Consider the following 19098-nt stretch of genomic DNA (forward strand, 5'->3'; position numbering starts at 1 on the left):
CAGCACAGCCCCACCCCAGGCCAGCTCTGGTGGAAAACTTGAGCACATTGCCTCCCTGCATGTCGAGGGGTTGGTGGGCTTGGCTTGGATGGGGTAAGAGTGAAAGCCAGGGTACAGTAAGAGGCTGCAGGGACACTCTCGGGGCCTCAGACTCGCATGTTATCACCAGATCTTTCTTCTAACTTCTTTAGATTCTTTATCAGTCACTGTTTTAAGCTTTGGTTTTTATTCTGCTTGAATGCTCAGGAACAAAAAGCACTCTGACAGCTTTCCCCTGGATCTAGCCAGGGGGTGTTAGCAGGAAGTGGGCCAAGGGCTGAGGGAGAGTATCTGGGTAGGTGCGGAGAGACATGAGGCCCGAGGCTGGAGCAGTCCTGCCACAGCAGACCTGCATTGGGGGTGGAGATGGGCAGGGAATGTAGAATAGAGCTGCTGGCGGGGGAAAAGGCTAGGAGTGGGCAGAGTGGCAGTGGCCTGCTGGGTTATTGGCTAGGAGGTAGCAGGGCAAGAGTTGCCAGGTAATTTATTTCCCAAACGGATGGTCCCATGGGTCAGAGGTTGCTCCAGCCTTCCCAGTCCTTGGCAGATTGGCTGTGTCTTTGGGCACATACAATTTGCCAAATTCTCCCAGGGCCAGCCTTTATATTCAGACTGTCAGAGAACCCAGTGTACCTGTAGTAACAAGTGGGGATGCAGAGGAGTTGGCATTCTCACCTAGTAAGGGAACCAGGTCCTGTCTGCAGCCTGCACCTGGCCACAGGCCCCTTCTTAACTGAAGTCCGTAGCCTCTGTGTAACTCCCGGGCTGTTTTCCTTCATGTTGTAAGAGTGGGGAATTAGGAGCCTGTTTTGTTATAATGCAAACAAGGAGGAATATGGTCTTTATTTTTTAAAATAGTATTGAAAATCTGGTCTATCAGGGTTGAAAGGAATTTGCATAACCTTGGACACTTTCTCTCCTGCCCCTCTCCCAACCTCCCTCCCATGAGAGGCCTTCCTAGCTAAGCTACAAGGAAATATTGCAAACTTTTCTGTTTGAGGCCAGGATTCTCACTGCCAGTGTCCCACTTAGATCTAACTCTTGCTGTCATTGCTGTTAGACCTGAAGCCCCAGATGCTGTCGGGCACAGTGCCCTGCCTCCCTGCATACATCCTCTACATGTGCATCAGACATGCGGACTACACCAATGACGACCTCAAGGTGCACTCCTTGCTCACCTCCACCATCAATGGCATTAAGAAAGTCCTAAAGGTATGTGACCTGAACAGAAAGTCGTGGTTCACAGTGAAATGAGCAAAACCAGCGCCTCCCCATTGCTTCTCTGCCTGGGTTCTGAGAAGTGCTTTCTCCCAAGCTTCTAACTGTAGTAACTGGGATGCCCAGCACTCCCCAGAGAAGGGTGCTCAGGCTCAGGAATGGCAGGAAGCCCAGAACTCCAGTGAGAGCCTCCAGGGACACCCAGTGCTTACAGATGGCTTCGCTGCTGCAGCCAAGAACAAGCCGGCCTTACCCCAGAGTGACTTCAGAGGCACATCTGGAGCCCAGGCCACCTTCACCTTCCCTAGGGGCCAGGTGCTTGCTGCTCAGGGCAGTGGAACAGACAAAGCTTCTGACATTTGTCAATTTGCAAGGTGACCCAGCCTGGGTCAGGATGGGGTTACTTACCATGTGTTGAAGCAACTTAAGAATGTCACCTAAATATACAAGGTTCTTCAAAAAAGTGTACTGGTAGCCACTGTGTCACTAGTCTGCAAGGAGGTGAACCTAGGCAGTAGCAAGGGAGGCTTTTGAGGCCCTTAGATTTCTACCTCAAGAAGGCCTGAGTGAGCCCCAGGTATTGCTGCTCTTAGAGATTATCCTCCATTTTCCTCGACATCAAGAGCACTAAGGCCTTACTAGTTCTGGATTCACTTAGCCTGTGGTCCCTGCTCTGAGATTACCAGCCACCCATTAGCTCTGGCTCCATACCCATGGCTGCAAAGCCTTCCCTACCAGGCTCCACACTGTGCGTAGTTTTAGCCACTCACAGCTCTAACCATGTCCCATCCACATGCTGATGAGGCTCAAATTTGTCTCTGGCCTTGACCTCTTACAGGCTTCAGCTGGAGTCTTAGGCCAGTCTGGTTCTACCTAGGACTGACTGAAAATGTCCCTCCCTTAGGAAAGCCTTTCCTAATCAAGAACTAAATTAGCCTGCCCCAGCCCCATGGTCACTACATTCAACCTTTGTTTATTGTCATTGCTTACACCTCTCTTCTGTCTGCACTTAGATAATGGCAATGCTTACACCACAGAGCGAGCTCATGAAGGCTCTGGCTTTTGTGCAGGAACTGGGCTGTAGATGTTCATGTAGTTATGAGTTCATTGCCTTTTTTTTGTTTTGTTTTGGAGATGAAACCATTAGACATCCGACCTGTTAATAACTGGGACACCAGAGCATTTCACCAGCATGCTCCCTCGCATTCTTTGTGTTGAGTAGCTGGTAGTTCACAATTAGGGCCAGTCTGACCCCCCGCCAGGTGGGGTGGATAGACAACAGCCAGGGGCTGCTGGGGCCTGGCCTCATCTGTGCCACTTGGCTTCACATCCTTCAGCTGTAGATGGCAGCATGTTTATTGTATGGGTTCCTGAATGTGCACCATGATCAGGGGGCCAGAAAGGGGTTGGGAATGCCATCCCTGGTAGTGGAGGAGCAATAAGGCAGTCTTTCAGCAGGTCTTCTCCTGTAACTGGCAGGTGCCCTGTCCAGTGTCGGGGCTGCTGGGGAATGCTGGGCAAGAGTGAGAAACATGGGAAGAGAGGCCCAAAGTGAGCATTTCACCCAATGGGAAGTACTTACTCATACCGGGGATGTCCTTTTCACAGAAGCACAATGATGACTTTGAGATGACGTCATTCTGGTTATCCAACACCTGTCGCCTCCTTCATTGTTTGAAGCAGTACAGTGGGGACGAGGTGAGTGGTACCAGAAGGTGTATCCTGCTTTGTCCACTTGGAGTTCTGAGTTGCTCTGGATCGCCTAAAAAGACAGGTATACAGTCTTTGGCACACCTTCTGATGGCAGGTATGCCTTGCCATCCCTGATAACTGAAAGCAGGAGCAGGGGAAGCCACGGGAGACCTGCCTCCAGGAGGCTTCAGTGAGTCCAAGGGCCCCTTTGTCCAGTGAGTAGAATTGGTAGGGAAATGAGTTTGCTAACCCACCCATTGTCAGCCCCTGGGATTCTCCAAGAAACCCCTCGTGGCCTGTCATTTCCAAAGCCGTCCTAGAAGAGCCCGTGTCGGTGAAAGCTGAAAGAAAGCTTAATTGTCTAGTGTGTCAGACTGTCTCCTAAGTCGACTGATAAGTTCGTCCATTTTTAGGATAAAGATGTCCCTAAAAAATGCGGCACCCAGTCATCAGAACTACATTTATACAAACTGACCTTGAGGCCCAGCTTCATGCTCCCAACCCAGTTGGATTCCTTGGCCAGAGGCCCAATTGTCACTATCATTTTATGTTCCACCCTGGACCTCTGCGACCCAGCTTTATCTAGAACTTGCCATCCCCAACTCAAGCATCTCTCTCAAGCTGCACGGTCAGCCCTTCTAACATAAGGCACACTTTCCTCAGTCTCTCCAGTGCCAGCCCTGCCCGCTCTCAGATCCTCACAGGTCTGCCCCACTTTTCTCTTTCTCCCCTTTCTTTCACGTATCTCACCATGCGCCTGTCCCAAGGTCAAGATGTAGCCTAATGAAAACAATGCAACTGTTATGGCGGCTGTTTCATGTGCTTTAATTGAGTTTTGAACCCTGTAGCACTTGTCCAATGAGCTACATCCCCAGTTTTTTTTTTGAGATGATGTCTTGCTTAGTTGCTGATCCTTCTGCCTTGGCCTCCCTAGTCACTGGGATTATAGGCACCTGGCCCAGTAGGACACTTCAAAGCTTTGTTCCATCTTTTGTAACAGATCAAATTTTGGTACACTTCTCTCTCTCTGGGGAAATAAAAGCTGTGCCATTGCAGTCAGTCTTGACTTTGGAATGTGGCTGGACTGTACTCCCCTCCTAAGCATCACAACTTCAGTTTGATCACCTGCTTTTATTAGGAAGGGAGTGAGTTAAAGGTGGGAGAAACGGCCTTCATTTCAGACAGATGCCTTCTGTTATGTAACCATGATATCCACAAGCTCTTACTGTGAGTGTGGGATGCCATTTAATATTATTTTATTAAGGATCATCACTTCACCCAAACTTACATGTGTTCTGAGTGGAACATTATGTAAAGCCAGGGACTGTCATGGCGGCTGTTTCATGTGCTCTGTGTTCTCGGGGACAAGACTGGAACCACATAATAACCAGGTCTTTGTGGTCTAAGTAATGAGAAGGAGTGAAAGACCGCCTAAATCATCGCATCAGTCTCTCTCCTACCTGCTTTTTTTCCTATATATAAAAAAAAACTGCTGTGTAACTTGGCACAGCACAAGAAGCTTCACTGGGGATTGTCACCCTTTTGAAAGCATACATCTTTTTACCTGCTGTTGGTTTCCCTTGACCTGAATAAAAAAGAATATTGGTCACAGGAGTGCCTTTTATATAAGCAATTCTTTGAGCTTCCATGTTATTTTTTCCTGTTAATACAGAAAGCTAAGGGGACACAGTGATGTTGTGGTAGAATCATTTCAGTGCATCTGTTAATTCTGATGCCCAGTGATAGAGTCCATATAAAATGTCTCTTTATACAGACACACAATCTACTCTGTTTTAGGCTAACCTGGATGGGGATAGCGCTAGACAAAGTAAGAAATCATGGGTCCCTCTTTGCTTGAGCTGGTGCCAATCAGGCTTTGATGCCTTGGGGCACTTTAGGGATTTAGACTAAATTACTTAAGCCTTTTTAATTACAGTGTGGCTTCTCTGTCATTTTGAGTATTTTCCCTACCTTTTAGTTCAAGGGCCACCATTGAAGCCTGATGGGGAGGTCCTGGGTGGGTAGGGTCCCCACAAATACATTGCTAAAGAAACCAGAGGCTCAGAAGTTGTACTGAGGCCAAGAGACTGCAGAATCTCAGTAATACCAACCTCTCATCTTCAGGGCTTCATGACTCAGAATACCGCGAAGCAGAATGAACATTGTCTAAAGAACTTTGACCTCACTGAATACCGTCAGGTGCTGAGCGACCTTTCCATTCAGATCTACCAGCAGCTCATTAAAATCGCTGAGGGCTTGTTGCAGCCAATGATAGGTAAGTTGGCACAGGAGGGTTCTAGCCCTCATTCTGGGCTCTGGAAGTCTCCCATCTTCAGGGAGCCCAATGTATTAGCCAGGGCCTTCCCAGAGAAGGCCTACGGAGCTGTGCACGTTGTGCCTGAGACCTGTGAAATTTTCAATGCCGTCTCATCCAAATATGCTAGCATAATGGAATGATTTTTTCCTCTCCTGTAGTATGTTGTATTATTTTTCCTCAAGAAATTTCAATAGGTAATAAATATGAACTCAAAAGCATAAATGCACATACAGTAAAATAGTATCCTCTTGTCCATTTTGTATTTTTCATGAAAAAAAGGAAAGCCTTGTATGTGTTCACAGGCAAGAACACAGCAGTAAAATCTCGGGCAATAATATTTGCTGAACACTCACTTTGTTCAAAGCAGTGAGTGTACTTGGCACTGAACATGAAATCAGAATTGGAAAAATAAGAGCAGCTATGTTTTAGGTTAAAAGAAAGGAAGCCCATGTACAGCACTCACTGCTGCATGAAGGCTGGGGAGGAATATGAACCTGGGGAGGTGTGTAATACTTTCTCTGGGTTCTTATAACACTAGTAGGTTTGGGGTGAATTCCAAGTAGGACCAATCTATAAGTATGTCCCTTGGGATTAGATTTATTCCAAATCTTTCTTCTTGTCATCTTCTAAGGCACAGAGAAACTGGAGATACTACAGCATGTGGAATGATGGGAGGGTTGGTAGCACTGCTTTCGAAGTCAGTCAGTTTGGGTTCAAATCCTGGCCCTGAGTTCCTAGCCACATGACTATAAGCAAGTTATTTAAACTCTTTATGCCTGTTTCCTATCAGTGAAATGGGTACCTCATAGGTTGTTGGGTGATTAAAAGAGGGTACTGGTCATAAAGCACCATGGTTAAGAGTGTCTCAGTAACTAACCTAATGTTGATGTAGTGGCTAGGCCAGGACTGCACTCAAATTGTTCAGTTCTCATCTTGGACTTGGCGCAGGCAGTAGAGAATCAAGCTAGTGCATGTGTATCATCTTTATTCCATCAATAAATTTAAGCAAAAATTTGGTCCTTAGATATTTTATTCCACACAGAGATCAACACATTAGAAATGCCTTGCCAAAAGTTGTAAGTTCCTGAGCATGTCAACGTTGTGCACCTCTGGATGGGATCACTGCGAAAACAGTGAGTGCTGTTGAGCAGTCCAGCATCAGAGCTTGTTTGTGAGGATCTGCAAGCTTCTCTAACCATGTTTTTCTTTCAGTTTCTGCCATGTTAGAAAATGAGAGCATTCAGGGTCTATCTGGTGTGAAGCCAATGGGCTACCGGAAGCGCTCCTCCAGCATGGCAGACGGGGATAACTCATACTGCCTGGAAGCCATCATCCGCCAGATGAATTGCTTTCACACAGTCATGTGTGACCAGGGCCTGGACCCTGAGATCATCCTGCAGGTGTTCAAACAGCTCTTCTACATGATCACCGCAGTGACTCTTAACAACCTGCTCCTACGGAAGGACGTCTGCTCGTGGAGCACAGGCATGCAACTCAGGTGAGAGAGGCTCTCGTCCAACAAAGGGAGAGAATGGACTCCCGACACTAGCTGGAAGCAGAGCATAATGTGCTTGCCTCTAAAAATGAAGTCCTGATCTAATAGTGCTTGTCACAGCATATGATTCAAACTCAGGTTCTTTTTATTGGTTGAGGAAATTCATTACCACCAAGGTGGTAAACATTAAAGCTTAAGGACTTTTATGTAGTTGAAGACTAGATACAATGTGGCCAGGTAAGAGAAATCAATGAGTTAGGAGGCATGAAGGCTTACAAAGACTACAAATATGCTTGTGAATGTTAAATATACATTGTTTCAATTCAGTATATCTAATGCCTTCTCCTCCATTGCTTTATAAAAATTTATTTCAGTATTTCTTCTTTGGCGGCTTCTTAGTCCCCTTCATTCTTTGATTTGTTTGTTCTTCATTAAACAAACAGCTACCTTTCCAGCTTGTAACCTGTGAGGTAGTTGAGGTGAGGACGATGACACTGGTGGCAGCTATCCTCAAAACACAGGGGTGCCTTCAATCAATGAATTGGGGCTTAACCACTCACTTTTTACCTGTGGCTAAGGTATAATATAAGTGAGCTTGAAGAGTGGCTTCGGGGAAGGAACCTTCACCAGAGCGGAGCAGCTCAGACCATGGAACCTCTGATCCAAGCAGCCCAGCTCCTGCAGTTAAAGAAGAAAACCCACGAGGACGCGGAGGCCATCTGTTCTCTGTGTACCTCCCTCAGCACCCAGCAGGTAGGGTTATTCTAGCCCTCTGTCAACCCCGGTGCTTAGGGCAAGTCCTGCTTCTCAATCTGTTCTTGCCGCTGTGGGGGTGGGTATGTGTGTTTAGTGGTGTACCCCCTGCCTTTATGTAGCCAGACACCACTTTGGTCTGTGAAACAAGATGCCACAGCTGCTGTTTCCTGTAACAGCAGCTGGTTCTTCTTGCTCACTTAGAAAATGAGGTAGTAACCAGGCACATAGTGCACATCAGTAATCACAGCAGTTTGGGAAGATGACACAGAAGGATCACAAGTCTGAGAACAGCTGCAGCAAATTAGCAAGGCCCTATCTCAAAAACTAAAAAGCACTGGTGATGAAACTCAGTGGTAAAGTGGCTCTGTTCAATCCCCAGTCCAAAAAAAAAAAAAAGAAGAAAACAAGGTCTCTCCCTGCTGCAATCCCTTCTGTACTGTGAATTGAACCCACTGGCCTTGCATACGCTATATAAGCACTCTGCCACTGAGCTATGCCCCAACACTTTTTAATTTTGAGAAGGAGTATGGCTAAGTTTCCCCAGTTGGACTTGAACTTGGAATCCTCCCTGATCCTCTGGAGTAGTTGGGATCACAGATATGTGTCATTGCACCTAGACACTACTTGTTTTAAATAATGAGTTCTGAATTGTTTCTTATGTAGAAATTTTAAATTTTTCTGAACTTTTCAGCATCAATCTACTCTTTCCAATTATTTCAATATGATTGTTTTCCCTTAAGACTCCATTTATATTGGTTTAAATGAAAGTCATTAAGAATCAAGAAGTATTTAAATGTCACTTTCCTTTTTCCCCCCCCTTCCAAAATTGTATTTATATTGCAACTTAGTTGCAGACATACCACCTGTCTAAAAAAGATAGATCCACAGACAGCCAGACCTTACTCTCTGTCCTGGGTATGCCTACTGGAAATGGCTACAGAGACTGGCACAAAGAAACTAGACTTTCTAAATCAAGTGCATCCCCTCCCCACAACCAACATCTAAAACAGCAAGCTCCAAACTTTGTGTTACAAAGTAAACACACCTCTCCTTACCTCCTACACTAACTACTAATAAATGAATTATTGAACTCTTAAGAACATTGTTTCCTTCTGCAAATGTACTAAAAGTTTTCCAATGTTGCCCTCTTTTAATTGTACTTTTCTTTCACAAGAACTTCTAGATTGCAGCTGGCTTTACAGCTGGGTGGGCTACTTCCACCAATCAGTAAGCAAACCAAAGATTATCTCTCTTTCAAATAAGCATAAAATCTCTTTTATACATGAATTTTTGCATTTCATTTTTCATGGGGGAGGGAGGTAGAAGGGGATTTGGGTGCCTAAACGAGGCATCTAAGGTAAGACTCCTACTATTCTTTGGAAGAAATCTTGTCCTTACTGGTAGATAAGCGGCTGAGGATTTCAGGCAACAGATTTCCGAATTCCTCATTGTCTATAAGCAACCAAGCACAGGGACGGGGTTGATGGGAATGTGGGGAATGTGGATGAGGGAAAAGTCTCAGATCTCCCAAGTGAGCCCTGAGTGTGGATTCCTACTGTAAATGTCAGTCCAGCTCCTTCCATGTTATAAGTCCTGTCTAAAGATCGTGATCTTACACAAGTGTCATCTGGTCTTTAAGGTTGTCTTCTGTTCATGTAGCTCTGTGTTAATAAACTTTTGTTTTCATTCCAACAGATCGTCAAAATTTTAAACCTTTATACACCCCTGAATGAATTTGAAGAGCGAGTAACAGTGTCCTTTATACGAACAATCCAAGTAAGTTTTAAAATACTAATCAATTCTGTAAAGTTCTCATCTAAAACTGTAAAAAGAAGTGAACTTTTATGGTTTTAAAAAAAAATAGTTATAGATGAATACCACACCTTTGTTTATTTTTATGTGGTTCTGAGAATCGAACTCAGTGCCTCACATGTGCTAGGTAAGGGCTCTATCATTGAGCTACAACCCCAGCCCTGAACTTTTAGGTTTTAACCTTTATTAATAAACTACTAGAAGACCTCCCATTCCTAGGCGTTCTGTTTAAATAAACATGAACCCTAACACCTGTGAATAACTTGTTAACTATACACACACAAGACTGAACTGTTAGTCTCTGCCACTCAGATCTTAGACTGAATCTAAGTATTTTGTTTCCCAGTAACACATCACTAAGGCACCAAATGGAATTTTCAGAGAGCAAAATATCAACTCTACTCACAAATGGAGCTAAGAAACATTCTTAAGACTTAAGAGTTTAAATGGCATCTTTATCTCTAAGACTCATAATATTTGCCCTTAAAGAATCTGCTTGGAAAAAAAATATTTTAGGCAAATGATTTTTGAAATCTGCCCTGGCTTCCTTGAGTTAAGCCCCTGGTAATCTTGACTGAGCACCTGGCCTGTGTGTGTGGTGGTGACTGACAGCACAGGGATCACTCAGAACAACAGGGCATGTTTCTCCCATGATTGCACATAGGGAAGACCTTGGAGACCCCTTAGCGAGTAAAGTGATGCCAACATGAAAAAAGGATTTAAAAAAAAAAAAAACAGCAGTAGGAAAATTGATCAGAGGAGGAATCGGGGAGGAAGTTGAAGAATCTTGAGAAAGCATAGGCTTTTTGTAGGAGAAGCTTTCCTCTGAAACACTCAGGATTTTATTCAGAGCCTATTCTATGTTTCATTGTAGAGATCCGGAGATTTAGAAAGATCAACTTGTGTCTGAAAAGTTTTGTGGCAAAGAATACATGAACTTTAGCCGGGTGTCTAAGTAGAGGATAGAGGCCAAAGGTCAAGGAAGCGATGCCGAGTCAGACTGAAGGTTGGCTGTTTTCTTACGGGCAACGGAGAAATCACAGGATTATTAAAGATACAGCCTACAGAGGAAAATAGGCCCTCGTGACAACGCATGCCATGCCAGGGCAGGGGAGGTGCCAATGGAAAGGATCCAGTTAGGGTAGCACATAGCCAGCTGCAGAAAGGGGAGCCAGAGTCCGATGACAGAAGGAAGCCTGAGATCCCAGCCCTCACTGCTGGTTTTTATGGAGGGGTGGTAAATGACTCAAGCAAAAGTACAAGTTTAGAAAGTCTCCCTTGTACATCTGAGATACACAGACCAGCAGAAGTAGTATAACTGTTTATAACTGATTATAAACTGGCAATAGCACTGTTTACAAGAAGGGAATTCAGGCCAAAGGTCAAAGAATATATGGTAAGTCAGACTGCAGGTTTAATGAATAAAGGACATAGAAAACATGTCATGGAGGTCAAGTGTCTGTAAATATGACTAAATACACTGACCAGCAGATCCTGCATCTTACTCAGGATTTTTATCCAAAAAAAAATTTTTTTTGCCAGCTCTAGTTTTATGCTTTGCTTCTACCTATAAGTGTTCAGAGGAAACAGTCCCACACTTGAACTATTTACCATAAGTTCAAGTTCTTTATTAAAGAAAGCTATTGGTTGAGTGCTAAATGCAGAATGTACTGACCTTTAAAAACAATTTGAATGTATAAATGTACTGAAACATCACGTGCTACCCCACAACCACATACAACGTTTACATGTCAGTTAAAGTAATTTAAAAATTTTTAATTTAAATTTGAGAGGGATGTTAAACTCACCAAAGGATCTACAAGAGGATTTCATGAGCAGATTTGCCTTGAGAATTTTTTTTTAAAGAGAGAGAATCTTAATATTTATTTTTTAGTTTTCGGTGGACACAACATCTTTGTATGTGGTGCTGAGGATCGAACCCGGGCCGCACGCATGCCAGGCAAGCACACTACCACTTGAGCCACATCCCCAGCCCAAGAGAATTTTAATTAATTAAATGTATACATGCTCTTTGCAGTTAAATTGTAATATATGAAATAATTAACTTTTGTCTCATTTTATACTCTAAATGCTTAACAATTTTTCAAGTCCTTTAAATAGTAAAGACTATTGATATATTTCTAATAGAGAAATAAGGTGAGCATAAAGACTGTAAGAATTATTATTTTTCAAAGCTTCCTGCCACATTTTCACATGCTGTGTGATAGGTTTGTAATAATGGATGCAGCAGAGCTCAGAGTGGGCTGAGTGTGAGAAACTGCTGATCCCAGGAGAGATCAGTCTGCCAGGCCCCACCAGAGCTATCATTTATGAACTTGAATCAGGCTTGTAGCTCATTCCTCCCTGAATATCCTTCTCTCTTAAACTTCTTATTTCCAACTGTTTTTTCAAACTGTTAAAATTGCCTTAAAATTTTAGCCCATTTTTTAAGATGCCAGACGCCTTGGTATGTTGTGATTGAGACCTGGGGACATCAGGAGCACTTTCCATTCACACTCTCCAGGCAACTGAAAATGATGTAATCAATTGAGGTGCTGCTGCCACTGTTTAGCCATCTCACAATCCTATGTCAAACTGGTTTTCTTCTGCAAGCCAGTTTCCCAGTACCTTCCAAATGTGCCCACATATTTACTGACCCCGGCCCCTGTTTCAAGGCTTAAGAAAAATAGAGGTGCTGTTAGAGTGAGGCCAGCTGGAACACCCAACTTCTGGAGGAGTTGAGCAGATGAGTGCTCATCGTCTTCCCACTGCTAAAAATTGAGAAATGATGAAATCTCCAGAAAGTCACAGCATATCAAAATGTTGTCACTATTTGAAGCAATAAAGTTGCCTTGTCTCAAAGAGGAAAAAACACTTCATATCTCAAGCTAGTGTGGAATGACCTGTGTTTTCACAAAATCAAGATGATGGATTTTCCTCTTAGCAATACTTCCACAGTTGAGTGGCCTTTGCAAGAGCTCAGCTCCTCCCTGCAGTCTGAGGTTCTGAGGTTGGTTGTGAATGCACAGGCAAGTACAGGGAGGTGTGTCCAGTTAATAACAAGCGGCACTTACCACGAGCTAGCAGCTGCACCCAGCATTTTACATGCGTTCATGCTTGATCTTCATAGTCTTATGAGAAGGGTGTTCTCCCCATCCCTCCACCTTTTGTTTCTGTTTTTTGTTATGTTTTAGCTTTGTGTCGCTGTGACAAAATGCTGGAAGTAATTATCTTAGAAGGAGGAAAGATTTATTTTGACTCAGTGTCCAGAGGTTCCACCCCTGGACACTTGGCCCTATTCTTTAGGCCATAGTACATCATAACAGGAACATGTGACAGGCCTATTTGCATCATGGAGGCCAGGAAGCAAAAGACACAGGAAGGGGCTAGTGTTCCAAATATCCCCTCCGAGACATGTCCCTGAAGACCTGACTTCCTCCCAATGGGCCCTGCCTCCTGGAGATGCCACCACCCTCAACAGTACCAAGGCTGGGGGCCAGCCCTTTAATGCATGTGCTTGTGGATGACATTCCAGATCCAAATTATGGCAACGTTGTACCATTTTAATCATTTCTACATGTACAATTTGGTGGCAGTAAGTACATTGACAATGTTAGGGAACCATCAACGCTATTTGCAGAATCAGTCCATCATCCTGAATAGGAATACCCATTTGAGCAGTGACATCTATTCATCTATTTCCCTTCCCCCAGCCTCTGGGAACCTCTCTTCTCTCTGAATTTGTCTAGTCTAGATGTTTCATTAACTAGACACGTAATTTGTCCTTTTGTATCTGGTTTTTTAATAACGTTTTCTTGTAGTGTCTTTGACTTTGGTATCAGATCACTACTGGCTTCATAAAATGAGTTAGGAAGTGCTGCTTTTGTCTTCCAAAACAATTTTTCTTTTGGAAAAATTTGAGAGGAATTAGCATTAATTCTTTAAATGTTTGGTAGAATAACCATTGAAGCTCTCTGAGCCTGGCCTTTTCTTGTTGAGAGGCATTTCATTACTAATTCAATCTTCTTGTTTTATACATATTCAGATTTTCTATTTCTTAATTTTAAAAAAATTTAGTTATATATGGATAGAAAGCCTTTATTTTATGTGGTGCTAAGAATCGAGCCCAGTGCCTCACACGTGATAGGCAAGTGCTCTGCCACTGAGCTACAGGTCCAGCCCTTGAGTGAGTTTTGATAGTTTGTGCTATCAGGATTTTATCCATTTCATCTAGATTATCCAATTTGTTAGTATAAAACTGATTTTAGCATTCTCTTAACCCTTTTTTTCTGTAAATTTGATAGTAACATCCTCACATCTGTTTCTGATTTTGGTTATTTCTGAATTCACTCTTTTTTTCTTAGTTTAGCTGAAGACTTATCAATTTTATTGAACCAACTTTTATTTAATTTTTTGTTATATTCTTCTATTCTCCATTATCTCCATTGTAATTTTTATTTCCTTGTGTTGCCTGTCTTGAGTTTAGTTTGCTCTTCTTTTTCAGTTATGATTTACATGACCCATGAGCTATTTGAGATTGTTAATTTCAACATCTTGGTGGATTTTCCAGTTTTCCTTTATTTCTAGTCTTATTCCATTGTAACCAGAAATGGTTATATGACTTCAGTCTGAAGTTTAATAAGATTGTTTTGTATAATCTATAGTCTGTCCTGGAGAATGTTCCACCTACATCAAGAATGTGTTTCTGGGGCTGGGGTTGTGGCTCAGTGGTAGAGCACTTGTGTCCATCTACAACTAAAAATATTACCCCAAAAAGGTTTCTGTTCTTGAGTGTTCTGTATGTGTGTTAGGTCTGAAGGGTTTGTCATGTCATTCATGGCCCTCTATCAATTTTCAGTTTTATTCCATCTGTTATTGAAAGTGAGGTGTTGAAGTGTCCAGCAAGCATTGGAGAATCATTTCTTCCTGCAGTTCTGTCAGTTTTGGGTTCATATAATTTAGGGCTTTGTTGCTAGGTATATATGTGCTTGTAATTGTTCTTGATGGATTGAACCTTTTTCTGATATATAATGTCCTTCCTTGTCTCGAGAAACAACTTAATTCCAGGTGTGGTGGCACAGCCTGTAATCCCAGCAACTCAGAAGGCTGAAGGGAGGCCAACTTTGACAACTTGGCCAGACCCTGTCTCAAAAAATAAAAGAGCTAAAAAAATAAATAAATAGCTGGGAATGTAGCTCAGTAGTAGAGCATCCCTGGATTCAATCTCCAGTTCCAAGAGAGGGGAAAGGAAGGAAAGAAAAAATAATGTCTGCTTCATTCTTGAAGGACACTTGTATCAGATATAAAATTCTCAGCTGACGTGTTTTTCCTTCAGACATTTTCACCCCACTGTCTCCTAACCTCCATGGCTTCTGATCTTATTTTGAGGATACCTTCTGACAAGTTATTTCCCTTGCTGTCAAGATTCCTTGTCTTTGGGTTTTGACAATTTGTAATATTTCTCACTATATATCTCTTTTGAGTTTATTCAAGTGGGATTCAAGTTTCTTGATTGTGGCATAAATATGTCTTTCATCAGATTCAGGATGTTTTGGGGCATTATTCAAATATTTTTCTGCCCTCTTTTCTCTCTTTCCTGGGACTTCTAAAATATGTATGCTGGTATATTGGTACCTGGTTGCTCAGGTTCTATTCATTTTAACTCATTGTTTTTTCTTCCTCTTAGACTGGATTGTTTCAGGTGTCTATCTTCAAGTTTATTGACCCTTTCTTCAGCCTACTTAAGTCCACTGTTGAAATCCTCTGTGAATTTTTCATTTCAATTATACTTTTCTTAAAATGTCTGGCTTCAAATAGGAGGAAAAGCGAAGAGGATCTGACCTTTTAAATACTCCATTTGATACTGCCAGGTCATTGATAGCAAAAATGATAGTGATTTTAGCCACTGCATCCCAAGAGATGCCTGAACTGGGCCAGGTGTGGTGGTGCACACCTGTAATCCCAGCAGCTCAGGAGGCTGAGGCAGGAGGATTGCTAGTTCAAAGCCAGACTCAGCAACTTAGCAAGGCCCTATGCAACTGTGAGACTCTGTCTCAAATTTTTACAAGGGCTGGCAATGTGGCTCGGTGGTTAAGCACCCCTGGGTTCAATCCCAAGTACCAAAAGAAGTGGGGGATGGGGGGAAGGCCTTAAACCAAGGCAGGCTTCTGTCTGGGATGCCCCCAGACCAACCAAAGTGCACAGAATCTCAAATTTTGGGAGGACCAGGTCCCATTGCTTTTCCTGGAACCAAGCAGCTCTAGAAATGCAGTTGTCTGTCCCCACAGCTGCCCTGGGGCTGAGGAATGGGGCATGGTAGCCAGTTCCACACGATGCTCACAGCAAAGATCAGCCTCTCCTTCAGTCAGACCCTCTCCCAGTTAAAATAAGTGTCCAGGCAGGTTCCAGAGTTGTGAAATAGCTAATAACAACCACTCCTTCCAACTGCATAGTTGCCCTAGTGGAGGGACCAAACCCTAGACTTCCTCTTCTGCCAGTTTATGTCCTGTTGTTCTTCCCTGTTCCAGGAAACTGGAAGAGAAAGGTTCATAAATTTGCCCAGGGTGGTACAAGTGCTCAAGATGTCTGCTTCTAGAATCTATGCCTGCAACCACTTTACTCCAGTGCCTCTGTACATGATTTGTACCTGAGATCTATCTTTACCTGCTCCTCCTTTTTTCTTTTAATTAAGCTTTCTCCCTTCTAGAGAATTATCTGATTGACAGGCTTAAACCAGAGCTTCTCCCTGCACCACTCAATATCTTGGGTACAGGGAGACCGCATTCTCCTGGTCCTGACAGCTTTATTAATAAGCGCAGAAATATTCCCATGCTATATACCAGCTCGCTTTTGTGAATCCACTTAAATTGGCTATTTCAAATGTAGTAAGTTTTTATGTGGCCTTGTTCTTCCCCGTAGGCACAACTACAAGAGCGGAATGACCCTCAGCAACTGTTGTTAGACTCCAAACACATGTTTCCTGTTTTGTTTCCATTTAATCCATCTTCCCTGACGATGGACTCAATCCACATCCCCGCGTGTCTCAGCCTGGAGTTCCTCAATGAAGTCTGAAGATGTGCGTTTCCCACATCAGCTTGCTTCCCAGTGAGAGCAAGAAGGAAACATGTGCAGTGAAGTGACCCTGCACATCTGTGGAATCTGGTAAAAATGGATCAAATCAGAGATGGAGAGCCTGTGGAAAGTGCGAACTAAGACACATCTCTCTCATTATTTTGGGTACATACTGCTCAGAATAAAAACACCTGAAATAAGAAAGTTTTTTTTTTTTAAAGGTTTGATTTCAGTCTTAAAACAAAAAAACACAAACACACACACAATAATCTACAACCACCAAGCAGTCCCTGCGGCCATCTAAAAGGTACCTGTTCTATACAGTGGAAGTGGCCCAGCTCTGATCTTTGTTAACTGAAGAATGTCTAAATTAAGATATTAAAAATATATAACAAATTTCCTGCAGAGGACTTACCCTTATTTGTAACCCTGAAAATGGCATCTACTGACATCCTGAGGTTGACAAACCACAGGAGTGGGTGAGCTTGTGGTGAGATGTTTTGAAAACAAAAATAATGGGCCTGGGCCTCTGAGAAGCTGTGAATCAGACAGTGGTACAAGTGACCTCCAGATAAAGTATTTTGCATATTAGTTTCTGAAGCAAAATTAATAGACCCAGTCTCTAATATGCTCAGGGCCTTTGGGTAGTCCTGGGTTTTTAAAGAGTTAGGCTGAAAATGCTACTGTCCCAGGTATCAAATGTGAGAAAGATGGAAAAATATTAAGATGCTAGTCTGCACTCACCAACAAAACTTCCACCACAAAAAAAAAATGTATATAAGCTAACTATTAGAGAATAACAATTCTTGCTTTATTAACAGATGTAAAAAGTCAGTGTGAAAACTTAATCTCATAATGCCATAAACCTCCAATAAGAACATCATATAATTTGCTACTAATCCCAGACACCCAAGAAAGGAAGGAAAATAGACTGCAGTTTGAGAACTCTGAGAACTTTAAGAAATAATACACGATCATTAAGTTATTTTCCAAAGACTTGTGGTTTTTGTTTTGTTGGGATTTGGGGTTGCCTTGGTTTTGTTTTTTGAAAGAATAACATGGCTTAAGCCAACTTCTTAAGCCTATTTTCAACATTTTTCATATTTACCACACAAAAATCATTGTAAATATCTCTGCTGTGAAATAAAGATTTAGCAAGAGTATTCACTAGTATCACATAATAGATTTAAAGTCCGCTGTTAGGATTTTTTGTTTTGTTTTTGAGGGTTTGGGGTTCTTTGGGACTCTCCAAAAGATTTCTCTACATGTTGGAAGTAGAACACCCTCCACCCCATCTTGTACTCAGCCACCCAACTTAGAAGGCTCTTGGGAGCACAGCACACCCTCAGCACAAAACGGTCCTCTGTCCTGTGCTGGTGGAACTCGGTGTCCTGTCTTCCTCCTCATCTGGGGCAAGAACAAGGCACAGAGCCTGGTGAAAGCTGCTAACAGTTGTGTTCAAAGGCACTGTCATCAGTCAGCATCTTCGCCTCTGTCCACATTAAACATCCTGGGGCCCCTTAGATATCTGCAGGGTGGTGCCTTCCCTCCTTAGTTTGAGTTTCATAGTCACTGACATCCCTGTGACAGACCTTTCAACCTACAGGCTGACTTTGGAAAACCAATCTAAAGCAACTGGGATTGTGGCTACCTCTGCTTTAAAGTCTTTTGTGAAATATGATATGCTTTCTAATGCACTTTAGTTTGAAATTAAGTCTCATGTAAAGACTGTCCCTGACCTTCAAGATAACCAAAAATGCCTTGATATTAGCAATACACAATTTTAACAAGCAGTGATTCCACAAACACAAAGGCTTACTGTCCTTACACCATTATCCCTCCACTCTCTGGGTTGCTACTCTGCTGTCACTGGTTCATCACTAGAGGCCAAGGGCTCACTGAATAAAAGTGTGGCGGTTAGAATACATGGGGTAGAGGGAAGTTTATGAATTGTCCTCTTGGCCTCTTCCAAAAGACAAGGGCATTGGGTTGGAATTCTAATTTACAGATGACTGACAAATACAGTATTGATTGCATAATGTTTAGATCTGCCCAATTTAACATCATATTTGGAGGCTGAAAGAAGCATCTTTAGGTGAACTTGAACCTTTTGTTGGCTTTTTATCCCCAAGTATAAAGTCAATACACCTCAAACACTTCCCAACTTCATGAAATTGGATGACTTAATTTAAATAATTCAACTTGAAGGTTTAAATTCACCAAATATCTCTGCTTTCCATTGTTTAAAATTTGACAACTTTTCTCCATGCCTTTAACAGTTACTGAGATAACTGATTTATCAATTGTTTCTCTGAGATAAGTGTTGCTGTGGAAAGAATTTCAAAGTTCAGTGTAACAACAAAGTGGACTTTTCTCCTTTGAAACAGACGCATTTTAAAGGTTACTGAAGAATCAAATATTTATAGCAAACAACTTGTGTTGTAAGTATTACATGGGACCTGTTTACCTATAATAACGGGTGTATTTACCCATGAATTAATCGTTGCTGATGCTGACAAGCACAGTTCTCCATGCATTCTCCTTGTGCTATCAGAGTCATGGTACCTATAGGCTCACCTGGGAAGCACATTAGACCCAAAGGTAGACTTTCCCCCACTTTCCATGGAGCATGCTGTTAGGGGTTATTTCCCTTGATTCTTCCTAGTAATAAATTTTAAGGCTTTTTTAAAAAAAAAAA

General features: G+C 42.6%; 1 protein-coding gene across 1 annotated transcript in view; it reads left to right on the forward strand.

The window, feature by feature from the left end:
* Window positions 1-19098, forward strand: part of Myo5b (myosin VB) — a 307445-nt gene extending 288347 nt beyond the window's left edge. Inside the window, exons 34-40 of the mRNA XM_071602835.1 lie at window positions 1100-1251; window positions 2866-2955; window positions 5074-5224; window positions 6479-6764; window positions 7340-7514; window positions 9213-9293; window positions 16248-19098. Of these exons, the coding sequence (XP_071458936.1) occupies window positions 1100-1251; window positions 2866-2955; window positions 5074-5224; window positions 6479-6764; window positions 7340-7514; window positions 9213-9293; window positions 16248-16400 (1088 nt within the window). The 3' untranslated portion in view covers window positions 16401-19098. The remainder of the gene's footprint in view (window positions 1-1099; window positions 1252-2865; window positions 2956-5073; window positions 5225-6478; window positions 6765-7339; window positions 7515-9212; window positions 9294-16247) is intronic.

This window comes from Marmota flaviventris, chromosome 16 (genome assembly GCF_047511675.1).
Source record: "Marmota flaviventris isolate mMarFla1 chromosome 16, mMarFla1.hap1, whole genome shotgun sequence".
Lineage (NCBI taxonomy): Eukaryota > Metazoa > Chordata > Mammalia > Rodentia > Sciuridae > Marmota > Marmota flaviventris.